This window comes from Falco punctatus (genome assembly GCF_963210335.1).
Source record: "Falco punctatus genome assembly, chromosome: 2".
In the NCBI taxonomy this organism is placed as follows: Eukaryota; Metazoa; Chordata; class Aves; order Falconiformes; family Falconidae; genus Falco; species Falco punctatus.
The window spans coordinates 18,206,594-18,230,516 of NC_137581.1; the positions used below are offsets into that span (position 1 = coordinate 18,206,594).

The following is a 23,923-nucleotide window of genomic DNA, read 5'->3' on the forward strand; positions in this document are numbered from 1 at the left end:
CCGCTGGGAACGGCGTTGCGTCGTGCTGTTGGACAGGGCACGGCGTCGTCCTTTGTTTATTTAAGAAGACCTCGGCGTGCGGAACATTAGTTTTAAGTTAAACAAAGAGTTGAAAAATGCCTTCGCGCTGGGCAGGTGTCGTCGTTTGGGTTGCCACCGCAGCCCAGCTTTTTCGTTAACTTCAGTTTTCCTGCAAAGAAAAACTCCCGGAGGCCTTTCGCTTAGGTTAAGCGGCTTTGCTTTTGTAGTCGGATGTTTTCAAGCACTTTCCCGGCGTTCGGTGGCAGCTGTCAGTCACCCCAGGTGATGCAGATTTGCATGCAAGTTTTCAGTGTGACAGGCCCAGTATTTGAGCTCAGAACTGCCTGCCCTGATAGCTGCGGCATGTGTGCAAAGACGACTGTATGTGGCCTTTGAGGCTATGCCAGCACATGGGAGACGGGCCTACTTTAAACAACTGTTACTAAATGCCTCCAGTAAGTGGTTATGGAACATCAGTGTAGTTAGGCTGAAAGGCCTTGGGAAGGCTGTCTGTTTAGCTTCATCAGTTTCCAATTTAAATGTATGTAAATACAGACGTATACATGTGTGCAGTGCTATGTATTATAGTTAAATGTGGTTCTGAAGAAGTGCTGCTTACATTGTAGCAATCTGGCTTATTTTGGATGTATAGATTTGGCCTGAAACTGCTGGTTTTATTACTCTAGCCTTGTTTCTTCCTGGTATCCAAAAAAAGTTTTCAGTATTAAAAAGGTATTTTTTAAAAAAAAATCTTAATTGAAATGTAATTGAAATTAATTGTAATTCATCTCTCTGTATTTTTATCCGTAAGTGGGTAGTTAGTTTTTTAAGCTGATAAGATGTAAATAAAAATCTGAAACTGAAGAATCCAAGAACACTAGAGAAAAAAATACTGTCCCATAAGAAGAAAAGTGTTTTTTGTGGAGGAGTGTGGGTTTAGAGCAGGGCTCAGACAGTTCATCTACATATTAATGTTTTAGTCCATCTCTTTGCTGTATGTTTAAGGATCTCCAGGAAGACCAATCCATGTTTTGACGAAATGTGGTTGCATAGCCCATAGCAGCTAGAAGAAACATAGGACTGTGAGATTTGTCAGCACTCCGCTTCAGCTGTTTTGAAAGAATAAGTGAAAATAGAGTGACAGGCCTTGATTCTGCGAGGTGACTCTTGCTGAACTGAAGCCTTTGTGTTGACTTGTCATGTTGTTACAACTGGCCTCTGAATCGTTAACATTTTATATTGACAACAAGAATTATACACACAGTATGTTTTAGGAAAAATGCCACAGAGATACCTATTCTAAAATAGGCCTTTCAGGTCATTTGAAGTGTTTTTAAACACTGTAACTTAATAGTTAGTGAGTTTTCTAAAAACAATAAAGTATGAGTCCTGCATTACAAAAGAAAAGATTATACAGTGATTTGACTTTGTTTATAATGACACAACAAATTGGTGCAAGAGTTGGAACGAGATCTGGTCCTTTGTTCCCCAATTCTGCTCATCAGAGTACTGTCAGAGAAGCAAACTGTTGATTCCAGGTTAGTGTTGATTGGCAGTGTCTCATGCTGTTTGAAGCTGTGAAATAAATGTACTTATGCTTTAGGGAAAAATAGCAATGTCTCACTACAGTAAAAATCCCTGGGTAAGAAAGGAGAGGTGTTAGAATTGATAAGGTTTTTTCCATATCTTCTCCAAGTAAGTGTGCATAATCAAATCTAACTTGGGTTTAGACAGGTCTTGGTTTTGCTAGGATAAACAGGAACTAAGAGTTTTCTCTGTTTTTTCCCCCCCATCCTCATTCGACTTTCTACTTTCTTACATTTGAGAAAATGAAGTGAAATATTCTTTTCTTATTCTAGTAACAGATACTAGCTGAATCCAAATCTGACTGGCTGTTGTAATTTAAAAGGGCATCATTTAAACTCCACGAGTGTGTTGTCCTAATTGTAAATTGTTTTTCTAGTGAGAGGCATATTTTCAGAGACCATTCTTTGAACACAAAATTAGAATGACCATCACATGTTGAATCCTGGTGAGATACAACAAATGGTAATGTGGTGAAAATATTGAAGTACGTGGAGCTAACCATTACGTGGTGAGCTAGTGTGGTACCCTACCTGTAGCAGAGCTGCTGTCCCACATTGAGTCTGTGGCTTTCCTGTTGATGACTGAGCCGTTACTATGTAAGTCAGGTAGAATTTTTATTCTCTACATACATGTGGCTCTGGCACTTTTGAAGTGGAATACTTTGTTTCAGGGGGTGTGGTGGAACTTGTAATTTCTTCCCTTTACAGTAAGGAGATAGTCTAAACCAAGTTTTCCTGCAGTTTCTGGAAGGCACCTTAGCTTATTGAAAGCACAAAGAAAACCTGTAGCTGTATCCCTGCCAGCTGATCTTGACACTTCTGTAGGGCTTTACTGGAGCTGCTGGCAAATGCAAGAGTCCATCCTTGTGAGATGAATTGCAGCTTGAGCTTGGTGTTAGGAGAGAAGAAGCAAAGGAAGCAGCAGACTTCCTGTAGACTAAAGTGAAATGAAAACCATTATTTACCTTTACATTGATTTCAACTGGTTGGTTTATTTTTTCTCACACCTGTGTCACTGACAACTGGGAACATATCTGAAGTTTTTTAATTGTTCAAGTTAAAGTGCATATTTCTAGATCTGTATTTTAAGTTTGTCTGTTCCTTTGTTATTTCCAATTAGGATATCCTGAAGAAGCTAGGCAATGTTGCACACTAGTTAGTTACATAGCAAAGCTTTCCTTTTGCTACTGTTCTGCTTTGTGTAGGAACTTTGCTACAATCATTACAGTGATACTTTTTTTAGAGCTTCTGGTAGCAGAGATTAGTCAGATGGTGAATTTTCATGCTTATTTCTGTCTAGGACCTCATACTTCATCCTTCTGTGAACTAGCCTTAATGTATCTAGTGTCTGAAAACAGTGAAGTAATAAGGGTGAAGATGTTATTCATGTGTAGATAAGATGTACAATAAGATGTAGAGGATGTTGCTTTTTTACAGTACTCTTTAGAGCATCTGACGGAGATCAGGGCTGAAGTCGTATGTGGCTTGACATATATAGAGTACACAGTAAAGAGGGATGAATGTCAGAATAGACATTTCAAGGTTCAACAAGACAGTAGCGTGGAGGTCTTGTTATATTGCCTTGCCTTGTTCTATTCCATGTTTATTTAGGATCTTGCACCGTATTCTGTGCCTGCTTCTGCTGCACTTCTCTTAAACTTGCTTGCAGTTAAGGAGAGGAATTTTTTGTTACATGATAATACCCAAATTGGGAAAAATGGTTAGTGGAACAGTTCCACTTGCGTCATTGTACTAATTCTACATAATATCCAGCACCATGTTTTTTGATACCCCAAAATAACTGTGTTTAGGTGCTTATGCATAGAAGTGAAGAAGAGGAAAAAATAAGTTTGGTGAGTAAAATTGTAGTATATATTTCAATATGGTGTGTGAAGTAGTATACGTTTCAAGTAGAGTTTAGTGTTAAAATGGAACTTTAAATCTCTGTGAAGAAGTTTAGTGAAGTGGCTTTTGAAACATAAAATATTTCGCAAGTGGAGTTATTTTTTCAAAGCATTAAATTTTAAACTCCTGAAATGGTTACTTAGCCAGGGTATGGCTATCAGTTGTAATCCCTGTTTTCAGAGAAGAATTGGTAAATGGAGCAATTTTATTTCATCAAAGGTGTGACTGCCTTCTGCTTATTTTTCCTTGGGATCTCTGGTTTGAGGCAACAAGCTACAGAAGAAAAGTTACCTGGGAAATACTGCTCAGAGATTCCCTAGGTTTGTGAGTGGCTAAACAAAGTGGGAAATGGGTTCCTCATGTTGTCTGGGTCACTGGTGTATGTGTGACTCTGGTAACAACTAAGAATTACCACTGTTTGACCTCCTTTTCTACTATAGAATTTGTTTTTCTTGTGTAATAATAGGGGTGGAATTAATGAATGTGAATGACACACAGTAGGTGGTATTAAGCACCCTTTCTTCTTGTAATTTCAGTACAAAAGTGTAAGGTTATGGAAGCTTGACTCTGTCTAGAAGATGTTGGATTGTTTATTGAATGTAAAGAATAGTTTAGTTTTAATCCATTAATTTTATTTCCTCTTCTGCTTAATTTAGGAATAAAGGAGGAAGTGGGGGAAAAAAAAGTTTTAATCCTATGTATGCAGTTTTTACAACTGAAATGGAGTTTTATGTGTGCTGCTTAGGATGAAGCAGGTAATCACAATCTAAATAATGTAAACACTAGTGTTTGTGATTCCACCACCCACCCCAGCCACGTTTTCAAGTTTCACAGTGAAACTAGTGTTACTCACAAAGACAGACCATTCAGTTTTTATCTTCATCTGTTTTCAGCGAAGGGCTGTATTGCACTTCTCCAAAATTGCCAAACAGTCTTTCTACCTCTTCTAGAAAACTTACGGGATTTATTTTGAAGTTTCACTCCACAGGAAATCTTTTTAGGAAGTTGGTTTTACTTACTTTATAATGCCTTTTCTGAAACTTCTAATTGCTCAGTAGCTGATCTTTCAAGTTCATTATCCTGAAAAGAAGGACCAGGAACAGAGATATCTGCAAATAGAAACTAATAATTTTCACAGGGAGAGGCAAGATTACAGCATCTCATCAAAGTTTACGGAACAATTGTAAAAAATGCGGGGGAAGCATGTAGCTGATGATTTGCAAAGATGGTGCATTCAGAGATTTATTTTTTTTTTTAATTTATTTTACAGTGGAAACAGGCAAAACTGTCTCTGAATTGGAAAACAATTTTTTTCCTTTTTTTTTTAATGTTGAAAGAATTATAAACTTTATCAAACAGGGGCTACTTCTGTGAAACCTATGTTCAGTACCTACTTCAATGGTTTGATAATGCTGTGGGGCTTCTAGGTGCTGTTGCTGTAGAAATAGCCACTGTGATGCCTGTTGCATCTTTATAACTTGAAGGTGAGACATCTCTGCACTTAAGAGCAGCAGGGGATACAGTTTCCAAACTGTGCTTATTCTGAATACTAAATTACAGATTTAATTGTAAATGCCCATGTAGAAATTAATCAGGACATAGTTGAGAGAACCTGGTGTGCTGCCTTGTGCCTGTTCTGTCTGAAGAGATGTTAGTGGCAGAACAGTGCACTTGTCAGAATTTCAAGTAGTTAAGGCTGTATTATTTGCTGTATTTGAAGTGAATTGTGTCAAACATAGTATTACTAGCTGAGACAATGATCAGGTCAAACGTAGACAGTGCATTGGAACATAATGCTACAGATAACCAGTAGTCTTTCTGGCACAGAACTCTCAATCATTTTTTTTTTTTTATTGCAGGTTTTTCTTTTTAAAATCTGGAGCTGTAAGCAAATAGGATCACAACATATGCAATAGAGATATTGTTTTAAAGTTTGGCTTTTTTTAGTAATGGAAGGTGGCCTGTCTACTTTTTCACAGTAATCAGAATGATATGGGAGCACTTCCATTTCTGTAGCTTTTCTCTTAATTTGCATCTAAGTTTGGGAAAAATTCACCTTGGATTAGATTTTTCAGCACGGTGTAAATCATGATCTGCATCAACTGTGTCTTGGCTGTTAAGCTGCCTATGACCAGTTAAACCACAGGAAAGGAGTCTATGATACAACAGCTCCTGCGTTACTCTGCTTCCTTCCTCCCTCTTTGCTGCTGATGCCAAATGCACAGTGGAGAAGAAAGGTACATGGCAGCATCCAAAGGTACCATTCCTGATTCCTGGCTACCATTTGGGTAATGGTAATTTATTAAAGACTGCTTTGCAACTCTGTAGCGACTTTCATTGGGGGTATCTTGGCTGGGGCAGTGAAGCTAACCAAGAATCATTTGTTTTCTCCATGTATTACTCTGTTAACACAGGTAAAGAACACTTGCTAGAACTTGTTGCATTGTAGCTAATGCAGTGAATAAAGGAGGAAGTTGGCAATCTGCTTCTCTGAGAAACAAGTAATTGCTGTGTTCCTTGAAATAATACTGTGAAAGTGTTGGTCAGCTATGGTGTTGTAGTTCAAATGCTAGCTTATGAGAGACACCTCTGAGAAGATATTTTTACATTAACCATAGACACTACAATCCTTAAAGATAATTTAAAATAAGAAACTGGTTTATTAACGATGGTTTTTTTGTTCCTTTTAGAATAAAGGTTCACTTCAGTTTGAAGACAAATGGGATTTCATGCGCCCTATTGTTCTGAAACTTCTTCGTCAGGAGTCTGTCACAAAACAGCAATGGTTTGATCTGTTCTCGTAAGTAACTTTTTAGTATCATACATCCTTTGGTGTAATGGGAATACAGTTACAGTACTACTTCTGATACAGAAGTCAAGTATGACACAGACTATGTGGGAACACAAAGAACAGAAGTAATAGTTTAAGTTTTATTAAGTGGTAAGTGTGCCTACATCACAGTAAATGTGCAGAAGTAGGATTTTGATGAGATTCAGGTCATTGCAGATAGGACTGAGAAAAAACAGCAGAACTTCAGCTGATTATAGTAAACAAGTTTTGTACCTGCCCACAAACTTTTTTGCCAGAATTAGAGAGAAAATGTTGTTTAGTTCTTTGGTGGTAAGTTCATTTAAAGGCAGTTTGCTGAATGTTATATTATTCTCATTTGAATGGCTTTCTTGTAAAATAACTTAAGAATGCTACTGAAGTAACAGGGTGATGCAGTTTAACTGGCATAATTTGGATATTTTTATATTCTAAGTATGACATATATTTTTCAGACAGTGTTTGCATTATTGTACTTTCTAAAAACCTTGCCATTTTCCTCCTTCCAAAAAGCCAGAAGTTGCTCCCTGTTAGGTGATGATTTTTTTTCTTAAAATACATTGTGACCTTTGCTAAACTAATATAGAAGTGAGTTACAGCATATATATTGAAAGTATGTCTAAAATAATCTTTGTCTCAGCATATTTATTTTCACTTAAATACAGTTGTCGCTTAAATCTGCAGCCTTTCCTTCTGCTTTTTAAAATCTGTCACAAAAGAGGGTTTTATTCAAATGCAGTCTGTATTTTTATTGCTCTTTTCCATGTGGACGGTGCAGTGATTCTTTTTATACCCATCTTACTGCACCTGTCACACTTCTCTGCCAGCCAAAGGAAAGGTAGTTTATCATGTAATGAGATTTAGCATCTTATGATGTCTTGACTATAGTAGTTGCCAGAAACATGGTATAGTTAGGATACAGATTCAGTTCCGAGACATTGCTTTCATTTTTAATAACTAGTTCAATAATGCTGCATTGGTATTTATTCCATTTATTATTTTTCTTGTAGCTGAATTATTGAATAGAACTTAAGTAACTTTATGGCTAAATTAAAGTTATTGAGGGAAAGAGTTCCACTCTCCTAGGTTCTTGGTTTTGTGCAGTGCTCTTTGTTAAGCTTTTTAATAAAAATGCAAAATCTGTAGGTGTCTTCTACCTGCCCTTTGAGTGTAATCATCCAGTGTTGCTTTTTTACTGCTATAGGGAAGCGGTGGCTTTCTAAATACAGTAACACCTTTTCTGGGTGTGAAAGTTGCGGGAGTCTCACAAGTTAGGTAGACCTCTGTAAGTCCTGGGCCAGCACCTTTGATTCATGTCAAAGGAACTTTTTACTTCATAATGTTTGCCTTTTCAGTTAAATTAAAAAAGATGGTTTTGTATTGAAATAACTACATTGATTTAATAGGCACAAAGTCATACCTTTAGATTTTATAGTTCCTTTCCTGCAAAGATGTGGCCTTATTATTGAAAGGATGAAGAAGAACCAGGGGAAGGTAATGTGTCAAAAAAAAGGCTGGCTAGGCCACATAATATATAGATGTATGGGTAGGAGTGTAGCTTGCTTTATTTAATTTTTAGTATGGAAAGAAAGTAGGAATTAAGTTACACTTCCTAGGCTTTCAGATAGAAAAAAAAATTATTAGAATGTTGATTAAAACTCCTTAATAAGAATTTGCTTTGCAGTGCTGTTTTGCAGCTTTCCTGCAGTAAGGTTTCACTTTAAAATGCTACCCCTGTCATGAAATGTTTAAGTGACCTTATTAACTAACTAAAATGTCTTTTAAATTACCTGATGCCCCGAGCTCTTGATTTCTTGCATGGAAGGTCTGTTTCCTTTGTTAGCGCAAGGATGTAGTGTTTGGATTGTGAAACTGTTGAGTGAAGGCTGCATGTTAATGAGAGTATTTTTAGAGTCATACGGGCTGAGTAGTAATGATTCTACTGGCAAGTGATTTCTGTCTTTTGACAAAAAAAAGCTTTAAAAATTGTCCTTAATGCAATAAGGTTATTGAATAAATACTGAAAACAGAATTGGCTTCTACATCTCCTTGACCATAGCCTTTTTCCTAGATAGGCTGCTGTTACTTGCTTCTGAGACTTTCTTACAGCTTCAGTCTCTTCTCCAAACATGCTTCTTGCATTCATCACTGGGATCTAATTGTGTGTTATTTGACAATGATAGATCAAAAGTGTAATTTCTTAGACATACTTAAAGTATGACTATTTAAGCCTCATAGATTACAGCATTAAACTTTTAGTAGCTGTTACTAAAAGATTAATAAATTGTTTTCTAGAGATGTACATGCAGTTTGCTTGTGGGATGATAAAGGTCCAGCAAAAATCCATCAGGCTCTGAAGGAAGACATCCTTGATTTTATTAAACAGGCGCAAGCGGTAAGTTCTTAATGTTTCATAACTCCTATTCATATTGCTAGAAAAATAACCAAATAGTTCTGACTTCCATTGGCTGTAAATGCATTGCTTTTTGTTTGAAGTTCTGTGATGCTCTGGAGATCATAATTACCCCGCAAACTTCTGTTGACAAAAAGAAGACAGCCTTGAGCATTTGCCTTGGCTCATTGTTTTCTTACAGTCCTTGAAACTGGGGTGGGCAATGATTTTTGTGTTAGTAAAAACCCAAAACACAACATCAGAGTTTTTTTATCCAACAGTACTTAGGGAACCTTCTTCCACTTGAAAACTTCTTGAGGCAAAATTTTCTATAAGAAGTTACTGTCTGAAAAAATATTTTGTCTAGCTTCAGTGCTGTGCTGAGATGTTCATGGATGGCTTTAAAATAAGCCATATGTATGGTGTAATAGAAATATCTGTGCTACTGATGTAGCCATCCAGTTTTATGGGCTTCCCCCCAAAGGATTGAAGTCATCAATGGATTCAAAGGAAATGTTTGTGTTTGTAAAATATGTAACAAAAAATGTTTTGTGTAATAAGGGATTTAACAGAAGGGGTTGTTGTAAAATATATCTAAAAAACCCATGACAAAGGTTTGAAAGCAAGAAAATGAAAGTATAAAATCTTTCATTCGTGAAGAGGTTTACACCACTAAGGTTTTGCTTAAAAGAAAGTAGTTTCTTATAGAGGCCTTTTTATAACCAGGCTTATAAATGTTGATTTAAGTTCCGTAGGCTTACTTGCTTACATGCATAAATACTGTGCTGAACTGAGGCCTTCAGTGTGGTTTGTTTGGCTGTTGTCTGAGACGCATCTTTTTAGGCATTATGATAGCCATTGTACAATGTCATTGTAGTTTCCAGGGTAGCTGTCTGGGTCTAAGGAAAGGGAAATGCCATTGAATTAAACTTTTCACTCTATAGAATCTAACATAGTCCTTAGGGGTTTGTTTTCTTTTTGCTTTTTAGATATGGTTGTACCAGTACATGCCTTTAGACCAAAGGTTTAAATCTTTTTGACTTGCAGATGGCTTAAAAGAAAAACAAAAAGGTTCATTTGGGAAATTTAAACTTACAGACTACTTGTTTGCTCTTACTTTTCTTTACCCTTTAGAAACGGTCCATATGCCACAGATTAATAACTACATCCCTAAACTAAATGGCACTTAAATAGGTAGACTTTCTTATTCTGATATATCTTTATATTTGAGTTTTCTATGGGTAATTATTTTCAGTATAAGAAAAGCCAATCCATATTTTGTGCAGAAATTTGTATATAAATTACCTCTTCTCCCCCTCCACATCTTCCAGAGAGTGCTGAGTCATCAAGATGATACAGCTTTACTAAAAGCATATATAGTGGAGTGGCGCAAGTTCTTCACACAGTGTGATATTTTGCCCAAGCCATTTTGTCAATTAGAGATTACGTTAATGGGCAAGCAGGGCAGCAACAAGAAGTCTAATGTAGAAGACAGTATTGTTCGAAAGGTAAGTGGTAGGTATTAAGAGTTTTGTTGCATACTGTTCTGCCTACAGTAATAGTACAGAAGGCATTCTGTAGCTGAAGATGAAATCGCACCAATTGTGTAATAAGATGTATCGCTATGCTTTAGTGTGAGGGTCAGAACAACCCTGCAACTTTTTTTTTTCCCAATCTGTTTCTCCAGTTTTGCTTTGGCTATTAACAGTTTTATTCAGGTGGTTAAAGCACTTTGTTGGGCTTTGGGTTTGTTTGGGTTTTTTTTGGTTTTGTGGGGGTTTTCTTAAATTATTACTTGAATCCTGGGGCAGTTATAAATTCGCCTACTGTTTCTATACATGTGAGTAGCAAGCGTACTTGTGTATGTAAATGAGTAGTTCTACACCTAGTTCATTTCCCTAGGCCAACATCTTAACTGGGGCACATGTCTGCACTTTATAAATGATCAGTTAAATACTGTCATCTTAAGTTAAATATGACAATTGATCTGATATCCCCTTTTTCCTCCAAACTTTCAGAGATATCAATGAAAATATTGGACATGTAAAACCTTGTGAATATGATCTTTTTACTGTTCCATATCAAACAGGTAAAGAAAGTCTAGGATTTTGAGTATGGGAGTGCTCAGCGTTCTGAGTCTCATGAATAATGGTCCTAGAAATTGCTTTAGTCTTATTATAAGAAAACCAGAGCATATCAGTTGTAAATTGTTAAGTCCTTTAGTTTAATGTTATTCATTATCCCTTTTCATTGCAGAAGGTATCTGTAGAGAAATTAAAACTATTTATTGCTCTTTCACTTGGTACTTACTGAAGATCGTTTTTACTGTCCCCCTGTCTCCAGGATGGGAAGAACAAAATAGTTCAAAAGCATTACTTTGGGCAAGATTTTTTTTCTTCACCCTCCTAATTTGAGATCTGATCCTCTATACCTCTTAAAGAAAAGGAAGAGAGAATAGCAACAAAGAAAGGAATCACCACCTCGAGTTACCTTTTTTTGTTTTTGTCGTTTGTTGAAGAAAACGTGATCTTATTAGGCTCTTCAAGATCTGGCAAACTTGAACTCTTAACTCTGCTATATGCAGAGTTATGTATGTAGGCAGGAGAACTAAGAAATGAAAGAAGAAACAAGATGGAATAGAGAAAATAGTAAGGAGGAACTGGGAGAAAGAACTGGTGCCTAACAATTCAGGTTTTGTTGAGGGCTGAAGGTGATGGAGATGTGTCTTATCTCTAATATGCAGTCCAGGAACATCTCATCATTAAGACATGAAAGCCCAGAGTCTCCAAGCTATGTTACTATTTCATACTTGCTGCTGAAGATCACTTCCTGTTTCTAGCATCATTCTCTGTAGTTTTCTAAAAAGCACCTTGTGAAAACTTTTCCCATGCTTGAGAAGTTCTTAATATAGTCATCCAAAATTATATGTGTGTCTTTCTTCAAGTATCTCCATAAAACTTCCTTATCCATAATGTCTAAAAGCAGTTTGACCATGACAAAGCTGTTAATATGCCTGCCAGGTTGCTTGACATTATCTCACTGTTTTCTTCTCCATTTTTTTACTTGTTTCAGCTCTTGTAAACAGATTCTTTAATTGTACAGTGCAACCAGAATGTGCATATCAATAATGTTAAAATAATGAAAAAAGTAATTGAGGAAGTGTAATCAAATAAAGCTTTGCTTCTAACAATGTTCCAGTGTTTTGAACAATAATTCCCTTCCAACACCTATGACTTTGGTGTCAGAAATATTTAGCTGAAATTAAGACAGTTATGGAGAAGTTAAGACTAAAGGATGGTAAACTTAACTCTCTTGAAAGGATATTTGACTTCTATTAGGTGCTTGCTGTGTTAAAATCTAAAACTTACAAAGCAAGAATGGAGTAAGACCATCTAAGCTTTACTGTGAATTGAATTGGTAAATTTTGTGATTCCAGCCACCTTTCTGCTGCCAGTTTAGACTGACAATTGGCATGCTTGAATTACATTCATAGTAGTTACTGTCAGATTTGAAGATACTGTAAGCTTGAGCTTTCTTCTAAAGCAATGAAAAGGCATGAGTTGCATAGAAAAAAAAAATTGCCTCTTAAGCTTTGGCATAATTTTCTTAGTTACTCAGTGGCATATAGAAAGAGCCAGATCCAGTGTCTTAAGGGGAAAAAAAATAATAAATGACTACAGTAACTTGAATTCTAAAGCAAATTATTTTTTTTAAGAAACATGTAGCATGCTTTGAGTATTTACTGCTGAACAGCTGGTGGAGCTTAGGTGGGCACAAGTATGGCCTGGCCTGCCAGTGAGCTTTTCCTGTTGCTCAGCTGTAGTGCATTGGGTCTGGTGTTCAGATGTAATGCAATATATTTGCAGCAGTGTCAGCAGCAATCACACACACACACACAAAATAACACACAATGGAATATAAACAGACCCTTCTATCGATGAGGATTTTGTTAGGAGCCTCCATAACTAATTTTAAAACTTCACAGTGCTTAGGTGAGGTCTGGAGGTTTTTATAAATCACATATGCATTACTTGTACATTGAACTTCCATATTAGATAAATGCAATCCAAAACCATCAGTCTTTTTCTTTACATAATGGAAGTGTTAACTGCGTTTTTGGTTTTGTTTAAGACTGAGCCTGTCAAATAATGAACTATATTTGGATGTTTGGCTCAAAAGTACCCCCTGATGTTGCAACTCCTGACACGTAGGATTGCTGGAAAAGTTACTTCACTGATTACTGAGAACTGTAGAAATAATACAGAATTACAGAATTAATATATTTATCAAATACTGATTTCCCTAGCTGTCTGGTTACATATAGTAAGCTTAGAATGCAAGCTGAATATTACTTCTATAACAAGTTCAGAGCAAGATAAAATCCTAAGCTGAACTGCTGTATATAACCTGAAAATGACATTATAGATTGCTTGATTTCTGTTTCTGGTTTCTTGTGTTTTGCACAAGCTTAGCTATACCTTTCTGACAGGATTTTTTTTTCTTCTTCCTGATACACAGCTCATGCTAGATACATGGAATGAATCCATATTTTCAAATATAAAAAATAGACTTCAGGACAGTGCAATGAAGCTAGTTCATGCTGAAAGACTAGGAGAAGCTTTCGACTCTCAGCTTGTTATTGGAGTTCGAGAATCGTACGGTATGTCTTGCACAGACTGATCTCTGTTTCCTCAATTCAGTAAATTAATTTTCATCATACAAAGTTGACAGTTGTGGTGGTAGGGTTGGAATGATTATCTCAGTATTTTTGTATGGATTTGTTGTTGACATGTGATACCAATTAAATTCTGTTTAAAATATTTAACTTCTATGTGATTTAGCTACATACCAGTTACTGCAAAATTGGTATTTTCAAAGAGGCAACTATGTCTTGACCTTTTGGAGTTGCAGATAAAACTTTGTGCTCCTTTCCATACTGTTTCTGATTTTTCAGACAGTTTGAAGAAGAAATGCTAAATAGGCCGCATCTAAGATTCTCCGTCTTGCTTCTCTGCAAAACAGATCTGTGTATCTGAAACTTCTGTGGTGAAGCTTCACCATTGTGTGCTGCTTCTTCAGAGCTTTGCAGGCTGTTCAATTAAACTTCTTTCCAATTTTGCAGTTGTGTGTGTATTTCTGATTACTGTATTTGAGTGTCTAAAATGCTGGAGAGAAGTATGCAGTTCTTTCCAGTTCCCTATAGTTAATCTATATGGTTTTGGAGCAGAAACTAGACGATTTTGGTTCCTTTTAGGGATCAGAGTGCGTTTATAGGATACTTCAAATTGTTTAATGTAACCTTGTAATACAAGACTGACTTTAATGAGAGAGATTTGCTTATTATGAGTCACATGAGTTTCCAAGACTTGAGGGTAACTTCGGACTTTCTCTTTGCAGTTAACCTTTGTTCTAATCCTGAAGATAAACTTCAGATATATCGGGATAACTTTGAAAAGGCATATTTGGATTCAACAGAGAGATTTTATAGAACACAAGCTCCTTCTTATTTACAACAAAACGGTGTACAGAATTATATGAAATATGTAAGTAAAAATTCTGTTGTAACTTTGTTCTGAAAGTGTTAGTACTTAAAATGATTGCTGTTCTACTTTTGCACAGGCAGATGCTAAACTAAAAGAAGAAGAGAAAAGAGCACTACGATATTTAGAAACAAGGCGTGAATGTAACTCTGTAGAAGCAGTAAGTATAATGTGTAGAAAATTTGATGTATTTTATATAGTATTATTATATTGCAGTTCTTATTTTTATGTGTATTGCAATATTATTTGGTAGCAGTAGATTGATACAAAACTGTTAGTTTTATGTTTTTATTACCATTCATTATATTTTTTCTTGCAAAAATCTGTATTACTTCCCAGTCTGGCAATTTACGCTTTCTACAGGTGTTTTTGATAGTAAATGTAGATCAAAAGTTCAGATTGAAGGGTAGGTTTTTATTCAGGTTGATTTTTATTCTTTCACTTTGAGTGAGGTATAATTTTTCTGTTCTATGCTTCACAGTGGGTGATAATGATGTTTGAGAATAAGCTGGCCAATCTAAGGGGTAAAGAGTTTCTCAGTGTTCATTTAGAATACCTGAAAGAGTTATTGTGCGTTGCAATCAAAAGAAGCAACAGAAATTTCATTAAAACTATTCCAGATTTCCTCTTGGACTGAAATATGAGCATTTAATAGAAAGGATGTTTTTTCTTTTTTTTCCTTCCCCCTTCCCCCTCCTTGAGCAATATTTTACACAGTTAAGATTCTGGAGGAAGATTTAACCACAGTGAGTAGTTCGTAATTGTCTGTGCTGAAATTAGTTCAGGAAAGGTTATTTTAAATAAATCTATTTATTTTAAAAATCGGAATCTTTTGCAGTGGATCGCAATGTATTTTACCTCTTTTTCTATTAAGTGTAAATAATTCATTTTGCACAGCTATAAATTGTAACCTGTAGAAAGAGGCTGACAAAAGAGAGATGGTCCTGACATGTACAAGCAGTTTCTGTTCTAGATCTAGCCACAGTGCCTTGTTCAAGCCAACCAGCCTGGTCCAAATAGGGTATGCTGGAATGAGAACTATTCTTAGCCCTTGGATGTATACTTGGAAACTAAATAGGGTAGTTGGTGTTCCAAAAGTGGTGGCTCCCTTGGGAGAAAAGAGGCGACAGAAATATTAAGCTTATTACTGGTTGGGAAGAGAGTTCACCACATTTACTAACCTACATGTTTTGAAGAAATACCATTTCCTGTATAGATTTTATTCAAACTATACATACTTTTATGAATCAGTGAATTAATTAATTTATAGAGCATAGTTGTTGAGAACAGACAAGTTTTTGTGTCATGGCAAACTTGAGACAGACCAGACTTTGGTGTTCAGATGGCTAAATGAGCTAATTCTGTGTTTGATATATTTCAGCTAATGGAGTGCTGCGTCAATGCTCTGGTGACATCTTTTAAAGAGACTATTTTAGCTGAATGCCAAGGCATGATCAAACGAAATGAAACAGAAAGTAAGTGAAGCTTCAAGAGCAGTGCAGGATGAACTCAGCATCAACTGCATAAAAATAGATGTGTTTGTAGATATATCAAATTACTGTTTTTAATAGATGGTGGCAGTGTTTCAAAGAAAAATATATTACTGCATGTGGGCAATTTTATCCCACAAAAAGTGACCACCATTGGTTAGTATTTTTTTATGCTGCTTCTGAAATCTGTATTTATGATACCCTAATTTGAATGACTGGAGAGCTCTCATCTTACTTGAAAGAAAATAATATTTTGTGTTCTGTTTTCTTTATTTTTTCTACAACTTATTTTCCTCACATTGACCAACTCTGGTAACTGTTATTATTTCAATAGTTCAGATACAAACACTCCCGCTTCATTCCACCCCTACTACCCCCTTTCCCCTGGAAAAAAAACAAAGCATCTTTTCACAAAGCTGTTTTTCAGAAAAGCAGGGAGAAATTTTTCTTACTCTGGTTATTGGTGCGAGACCAATAGGTCAATGAACAGAATCTCTGCAAGTTTTTCATCTGGTTTTATAGCCAGTATGTCACTGTGAGTATTGAAAGTTAGCTCTGCACGCCTTTTTAAAGTTCTCAAAAGTTTTTTTTTAACTCTGCTGCCAGAAATTGAGAGGTTAGTGTGATTCAGAAGTCTTGTGTTGGTCCTGTATGATAAACCAAACTAGAGAAATCATTAAAATGTTGTTCAAGTGGTGCGATTAAAAAAAAAAATAATAAAAAAAACCCCACAGGGTAATTATTCTTTTTTTTAAGTCCTGGTATCCTGCAGCTAGCGAATATTTACTAATGTCTAGAAAGTTTTCACTATGCAAATGTGAAAACTGTTTTGTGACTTAGAACAGTGTAGAAAATACTCACTTCTAAAGCTAGCATTTCAGAAAATATTTGACCTCAAAACTATGTCATATTGATCTGTTCATCTAGCAGCATGATTTCTGGCAGTAGTCCAGAGCTAAATCTAGAAAGCCACCAAACTTCTTACGAGTATATGTTACTGCCTTTGGGAGAATACAGGAGGCTTATTTAAATGCAGAACTTCAGAAGGGTTCATCTATATAATTCAAAGCATCTTTCTTTAGAAACTTGAAGTATTCACACAGTCCTCTCTTTCCTTGTGGCTACATCTGCCCTGTGATACTGCTTGATTGCAGAATACTTCATTTAGTATATTAGAACTCAGGTGTCTCTTTCAAATCTTCTTTTTTTTCATTTTTTTTTTTTTTTTTAGCTAGACTTACCTATGCTGTTTAAAATGTTTTAACAAAGGGTGCAAGTGCAGATGATAAAAATCTTATTTAAAGACTGGAGCTATACATAGTAATATATGCATCTGGTAGTATCCTCTGCTTATGCATGTGTCTTTCTGATACTATTTGCCCCAAAGAATTTCATTATATTTTCTTTATTAAACAGCAACTGACAAAAAAAGGACTGGGTTTTTTGGCTGTGAGCTGCACGCTACTGTAAAATACTCTGCTACATTAAGTACTTAATGTTTACATGCCGTGCAAAGGAAGGCAGGCATAATGTTTTCTAACTAAAAGCTATCAAAGTTGTCATAACTTGCAAACGCTCTTCAGAATTGGCTTAGTGTGTTTTTGTTTGCTTATAGTATTGGGGATGGGAGGCCTAAATTTTATTCTTTTAAGTACTTCATAACACATAGAAAATACACTTGGCTTTTATGAATACAAAATGAAAACAACATGTTTAAGTGCCCCAGCAACTACAATGTGAATTTCTTTACATTTCAGTATCATAATGTATTCTGAGAGAAATTCCAGTGAAAACTTCCTTTGGTTTTGTTACTTTGAAATCTGTCTGAGGAATCTGGGTTTTGGGGGTTCCTGCAGTTTTAGGGATGTGCATGGAGTCTTCTTTTGCCATTGCTTATTAGGAGAAACCACTGCATTTTTTTTTCTTGGAATTATTCATGCCATCACTAGTTTATAGAAACAGATGTAGAACCTGTGGATGTATCTTTTTGTTTCCTTTTTTCTGCCACCTCTTTCTCCCGCTCACCCTTTTGTAAAGAACAGTTTAAAAGATCCAGTAAAAGGTGAGTGAGTTTTTTGGATTTGGGTAAAACAGTGCTGCCATCACTTACAGTAAATCTAAATTGCAGTGACAATAGTCTGACTCTATTTTTTTTTTTTTTTTCCCCCCTTGTTCCTGAAATCCCATTGTTTAGGCCATTGTCTCTATTAGTGTTGCAAGTTCTTATTGAAGGTTGGTTGTAGTTTCCATTCTTCGATTTGCATTGTTATGTTCTAAAGGGATTTTTTCTTCTCTGTGGATTGCTTTTCTATTTGGTTCTGCAAAAGTTGTTGGGATACAGAAGTTGATAACAAATATTTCATCCTCACTGGTGACAAGATCTTGATGTTGCTGACAGAAATATTGCAGAGGAGGGAACAAAGACAGATCCTCTGGCTTTTGTCCTCTTTCACAGTAAATATAGCACTGAGGAACTAAGCGAATCTGTCAGGTTTTTTTCCTATCAAAAAAAGAATCAGAGTCCATGATCGGTTTGTTCTATGTCATTAAGCAGAGTTCTTTACTGTGTTTAGTTCAAATCTGTGTGGTCTCTAAAACAATCTAGTGCGCTTAATCCAAGTGTTCCTTTGTGGACAGCTTTGTCAATGTTTCAGTACCCTTTTTTTTTAGCAGTGTTGAAATACCTTCACAAAATGTAGACAAACTATCAGGTTTTAAAGTTTTTGAACTGGTTACTTTCAGAAAAATTAAATAAACTCTTTGAGAAAACACAAAGGAAAAAAATGCTGTTTACCTTAGTTTTGGTTACTTTAGAATTTGGCATGCTTTTAGTTAAAACAAAACATTATAGATGGTATTGGAAGATACACAAAGACAGCTCTGTTAAAGCTAAACATAAAAAAAATTCTGAATCCATACTATTTCCTGCATAAACTCCTGTAGGCTTCCAACTGAGAGAGAGACCCATAGACCCATTTTTGCCAGGGATTTTAAGGCAACAGTTATACTGAGAACCTGGACTTAATCCAAATTGCCATTCAAGCTTGTGATGTTGTATGCATACACAAATATTATACTGTAATAAATATTTCTTTGTGCCTTCAGAAGAATCTCCTTGTGGGACCAGAATTAGAACAGTATTCAAAACATTTTTCCTTTTAAGGGATGAATTGGATTACCTGTTCTTTACATATTCAGTGTTCCACTTGACATCCCTAACAGAAATGCAGTATATTTGTTTTTCATACAGGTCTTTGGTGGCTTTATCAGTATTTGTATCTTTCAGAGTTGCATTTAATGTTTTCACTGATGGATAAAGTTCCAAATGGCATAGAGCCTATGCTAAAAGACTTGGAAGAACATATTGTTAGTGCTGGACTTGCAGATATGGTAGCAGCTGCTGAAACTATTACTACTGTAAGTGTTGTTTGGTTTTTTAAAAATAAGAATTAAAACCCAACTTTGCAGAAGTTAAATATCTCTACTTGTGGGACATACATGTGAATGAAAATAATTTTTGAATATTTTATGTTTAAACATCAAATTTTGATCCACTGGAAGTTTTAGATGTCTTTAGAATAAGTCTTTATTCCTTACATTTTCAGTTGTAGCTTTAAAATGTGAATCCAATTTGCAGTAAAAGGAAGATTATAAATTAAATGTGCATGATACTTATATAGCAGGATTGTGTTAGCATCTTAATTAAAACAGCTTAATCAAGGGTTTTTTTTCAGAATTCTAACTTCCTGATTAAATTTGAAATTTGCTTTCAGTCTAAGAGTGATTGTTCAGTGTGGAAATTAAAAGTTGTTTTCTTGCTGTTCTTTTCCAGCTTTTTATTATCTTTTTCTCTGAGTCTAGGAGGCTTGATTATTTGCAGCAATTAGGATGTGCCTTTTATTGGTCCTTGAAAACTTTATTTACTTTTCAGAGTTATTATACAATATTTGAAAGATATATATATATGAAAATATGTTAGTGTGTTGGAAATACTATCCTGAAAGTCTGTGTTGAGGCTTACATGCTGTGTAGCTCTTCAGTACAGAGAATGAAGATAAAATGCTCATTCATACTATGCAGGCTTGAGAATACCACATTATTACAGATTAGAGAATTACATGTGAACTTATACTGAATTCTATGGAGCTGTGTTTTTTTTAATTTTTGCCTCTCTAACTTTAGGATTCTGAGAAATATGTAGAGCAATTGCTCACACTATTTAATCGATTTAGTAAGTTGGTTAAAGAAGCTTTTCAGGATGATCCAAGATTTCTTACTGCAAGAGATAAGGTACGTGTTTCTGCTGATCATTTGTTTTCAGTTTAAGAGTTGTTGTAATTCATATTACAATGTCTCCGATATCCTTGTGCCCATTCACTGTTAAATCAAGGAGCTGCTCTTACTCTGGTAAATATACAGACTTAAATATTGATGAAAGTTTACTACCAACTGATTAGCTTTTAATTTGTGTTGTAGTCATGCTTCAAGTTGCATAAAGGAAAGCAGTACATTAATGGAAAAGAGAAGATGCAAAACATCAGTTCATGGGAAATTGAATCATAGGATTTGAACTCTCGTATTGAAAACAAAATCTGCAATCTTTGGGCTAATAGAAAAAATTGGATCAATTTCATGTTAAAGGAATCTAAAAAGAGATAAGACCTTTGTGATTCATGTGTTAGAGAGAAATTGAGTGAAGCACTAATAATCTGTAATTATTTTTCAGGCATACAAAGCAGTTGTGAATGATGCTACAATATTTAAACTTGAATTGCCATTGAAGCAAAAGGGGTAAGCCATATAAACTTCATGTGAATCAGGGTATTTAAATTATTAAAGATAGAGCTTCTCCTGTAAAATATCTCTTCAAAAAGCAACACTGTGTTTAAAAGCGCATTATGTTTGCATTATGGAACCGCAGACTGCTTGTCAGCCTCTGGTAAGGCACTCTTCACGTGGCAGCGGATCAGTGAATAGCAGCCTGTTTAAACTCATTTTTTTTTTGTAGTAAATGAAGATTATTCTTTTATAGTACAGTAATGAGTCAATTTGTTAACTGAATTTAATAATACCTTCCTGGGTTATTAATTCCAAAAATCTGTTCTGTGTAACTGCCACAACCTCAGTAAAAGTCCTGGGGAAAATTGAGGCAGTAATCTTTATGAGAATAACTGTGGCTGATTAAGGTATAACCATCCACAAGCTGTTGACCACCTCCTGTTGTGCCAGCTGTGAGTGCGACCTGTCTGGGTGTTACATTTTTGTTTCAGTGCAGGATTAACCAGGTTAGTTTAAAAAACTTCCAGTAGATTAAGCAGACGTGTGTGACTCAAGAAGAAAAAACATCCTTACAGCGGCCACTCTGCTAACTCAGCCAAGAGAACGTGGTGGTCAGTTAATTGACATAACATGTAACATGTGATGTGCCACTTGAGTAGGAATCTGTATGTGTTTAGGTGGTTGGAATTACTTATATATAGTTTGTAGTCTGATTTACTATGGAAACAATGCTTATGTAGCTGGGCTGCCAACCTCCTTTTACAATTACTTCTAGTTAGGGGTGGATGGCTATAAATAATCTGTTCAGCGTTCTGGTTCTTACTCTGTGTTTGATTTTGGACTGATGGACAGGGCTTAGTTTTGCCGGTTTTATGTTATTGGAGGAACTTTCACAAAATAATGGATCTCTGCTTTGTAACTTCATATAGATGCACATGAGGTAGAGGGGTTTTTTAGGTCTCTGCTAATGTTTTCATTTCCCCTGGGAGCATCCAATCAATACCTCATTCAAACTGTGTTTCACTCCTAAAGCTAAGCCTGCCTAGTGATTTCTTAGAAACCACCGTGATGGCGATGGCCTTCTGTTCAGCATTCGTCTTCCCAAGTTTTTTGAAGTTGCCTACATACACAGCCTGATTTAAGTAAAATGGAACTTCATCCTGCTTAACTTGTGCCTAGAGAATATGGAATTTGGTAATCTTTCATTGCTGTCAGAATCTTGAAGATTCCTGTTTGGAAATACCTGGGAACACATTGATTAAATAAGGGTTCTGTCTTGTAATAACCGAAAAACTAGTGATCTGGTTTTATTCCAAATGGTCTTCAGGAGGGCAGAAAACATTAGCCTGCAAACTGCTTAATGAATTAAAAAAGGCAAGTTGTGTGAAGAGTTTTAGCACTGTCTATACTAGTTGATGAGAGGGTGAGAGAATGAGCAAGAACATTGTATTCCTGAGCATCCCCACAGCCTCTTACCTGCTGTCTTACTTGCTGCCTTTGTTTTGGGCCCTTGAGGCTGGCAATCATGTTGGTGCCATCTGACTGTAGAAATAAGGATTGGTCCTTGGCACTAGTTTATTCACCAGTCTAGACACAGGTTCAGAACATGGTGTCATGGTTTAAACCCGGCCAGCAACCAAGCCCCACGCAGCCGCCCGCTCACCCCGCCTCACCCAGAGGGGTCGGGAGGAGAATCGGAAAGGGATGTAAAACTCGAGGTTTGAGATAAAAACAATTTAATAGGTAAAGCAAAAGCCGCGCACGCAAGCAAAGCAAGGAATTCATTCCCCACTTCCCTGGGCGGGCAGGTGCTCAGCCATCCCCAGGAGAGCAGGGCTCCGTCATGGGTAATGGTTACTCGGGAAGACAAACGCCATAATGCCACATGTCCCCCCCCTTCCTTCTTCCCCCAGTTTATACACTCAGCATGATGTCATATGGTATGGAATACCTCTTTGGCCAGCTTGGGTCAGCTGTCCTGGCTGTGTCCCCTCCCAATGTCCCGTGCCCCTCCAGCCCTCTCACTAGCAGGGCCCAAGAAAACAAAAAGTCTTTGATTTAGTATAAACATCACCCAGCAATAACTAAAAACACCAGTGTGCTATCAACATTGTTCTCACACCAAATCCAACACGCAGCACTGCACCAGCTACTAAAAAGAAAATCAACCCTATCCCAGCTGAAACCAGGACACATGGCCTTGTGCTTGCATGCATTTTTAAGAACCACAGTCTTATCTACTATAGCATCTTCTTGTTCAACTTTAATCTGCAAGCTGTTAGTCCATTCTTTAAGCCTGTTATAATTTTATCCTGTTACTTTGCAATAGGTGTGTTGAGTTTTGCGGTCTGTAAAATGTGGTGCAGGAAGTGTTCTTGAGGCTTTCATTAGAGCATACGGGCAAGATAAGTGAAAAAAATTTCACTGCAGCGTTTGCTAATTCTTTACTGGAATACTTACTGCCATGCAATATTTAGTTGTTTCAAACTAGTTTTGAGGAAATCCTTCGTTGTTAGAGTTCTAAAATTAAAAGCAGTTGGAATGATCAAGCTGTAGAAGCTGTCTGAAAATGTTTGGTAGTATTTGTTCTTTCAAAAAGAAAAGGGAGTCATCCCTAATTTTTCATTAGTTTAACAAGTACCAGGATTGTTGCCAAGGGGATCAGGGAAGAGTGGTCTGTCTTGTTAACACTGTGACTACTCCAGAATTGCAGGAATCTATACAGTTTGAAGATACATTGTTCTTCTTTTATTATAGTGTTGGATTGAAAACACAGCCTGAATCCAAATGCCCTGAGCTTCTTGCTAATTACTGTGACATGTTGCTAAGAAAAACACCACTAAGCAAAAAACTAACCTCTGAAGAAATTGAAGCAAAGCTTAAAGAAGTGGTATGTTTTTGTTTTCTACTTCTCAATTATCCTGAAGAATGAATTTGTTTGGTTTATTTCCTTACATGGGTCAAGCCTTGATCATCAAAAATGGTTATGCAAGGCGTAATAATAGGGAAGAGGGTTTATTATGTCATTAACCGTGTGTGTTTAAATCTTGTAAATCATGCAGTGTTTCATGTCTTTGTGTCTGTTCACAAAATCAGTATGCTAAATTAATGCCCATATCAGACTGTAGTGTATTACAGTAACGGACGTTAGACTAGAAGATATTACAGGAGACTTTTACATACCAGTGTCAGTGTCTTTTCTGATTTAAGAGAAGGTTCTTGATGGTTGACAAATGAAGAAATTGGAGGTGTGATATTATGAAGGGTTCATAGCTTATGCTTGTGGTAGTATTAACACAGTTGCTCTTCAGGCAATGTCAAGTAGCCTGTTTCTACTTCACAGTCTACAGTGGTATTAGATCAGCATTCAAAGACTTGTTTAA

The 23,923-nt window shown here is 36.2% G+C and overlaps 1 protein-coding gene across 4 annotated transcripts in view; it reads left to right on the forward strand.

Annotated features, from left to right (window-relative positions):
- The window catches only part of CUL5 (cullin 5), a 33,705-nt gene that overhangs the window by 588 nt on the left and 9,194 nt on the right, over positions 1–23,923 (forward strand). For 2 of the 4 annotated variants that reach the window (XR_013926327.1, XM_080377192.1), the window contains exons 2-12: positions 6,203–6,312; positions 8,635–8,734; positions 10,063–10,239; positions 13,250–13,391; positions 14,129–14,274; positions 14,351–14,431; positions 15,653–15,746; positions 19,048–19,178; positions 19,944–20,051; positions 20,488–20,552; positions 23,298–23,430. Coding sequence is in view for 3 of the 4 variants with exons in the window: in XM_080377192.1 (XP_080233318.1) it covers positions 6,203–6,312; positions 8,635–8,734; positions 10,063–10,239; positions 13,250–13,391; positions 14,129–14,274; positions 14,351–14,431; positions 15,653–15,746; positions 19,048–19,178; positions 19,944–20,051; positions 20,488–20,552; positions 23,298–23,430 (1,287 nt within the window). In the remaining variant the exon portion in view is untranslated. Of the gene's footprint in view, positions 1–4,168; positions 4,268–5,371; positions 5,770–6,202; positions 6,313–8,634; positions 8,735–10,062; positions 10,240–13,249; positions 13,392–14,128; positions 14,275–14,350; positions 14,432–15,652; positions 15,747–19,047; positions 19,179–19,943; positions 20,052–20,487; positions 20,553–23,297; positions 23,431–23,923 lie in introns of all 4 variants that reach the window. The other 2 variants (XM_080377194.1, XM_080377193.1) reach the window with 2 other exon arrangements.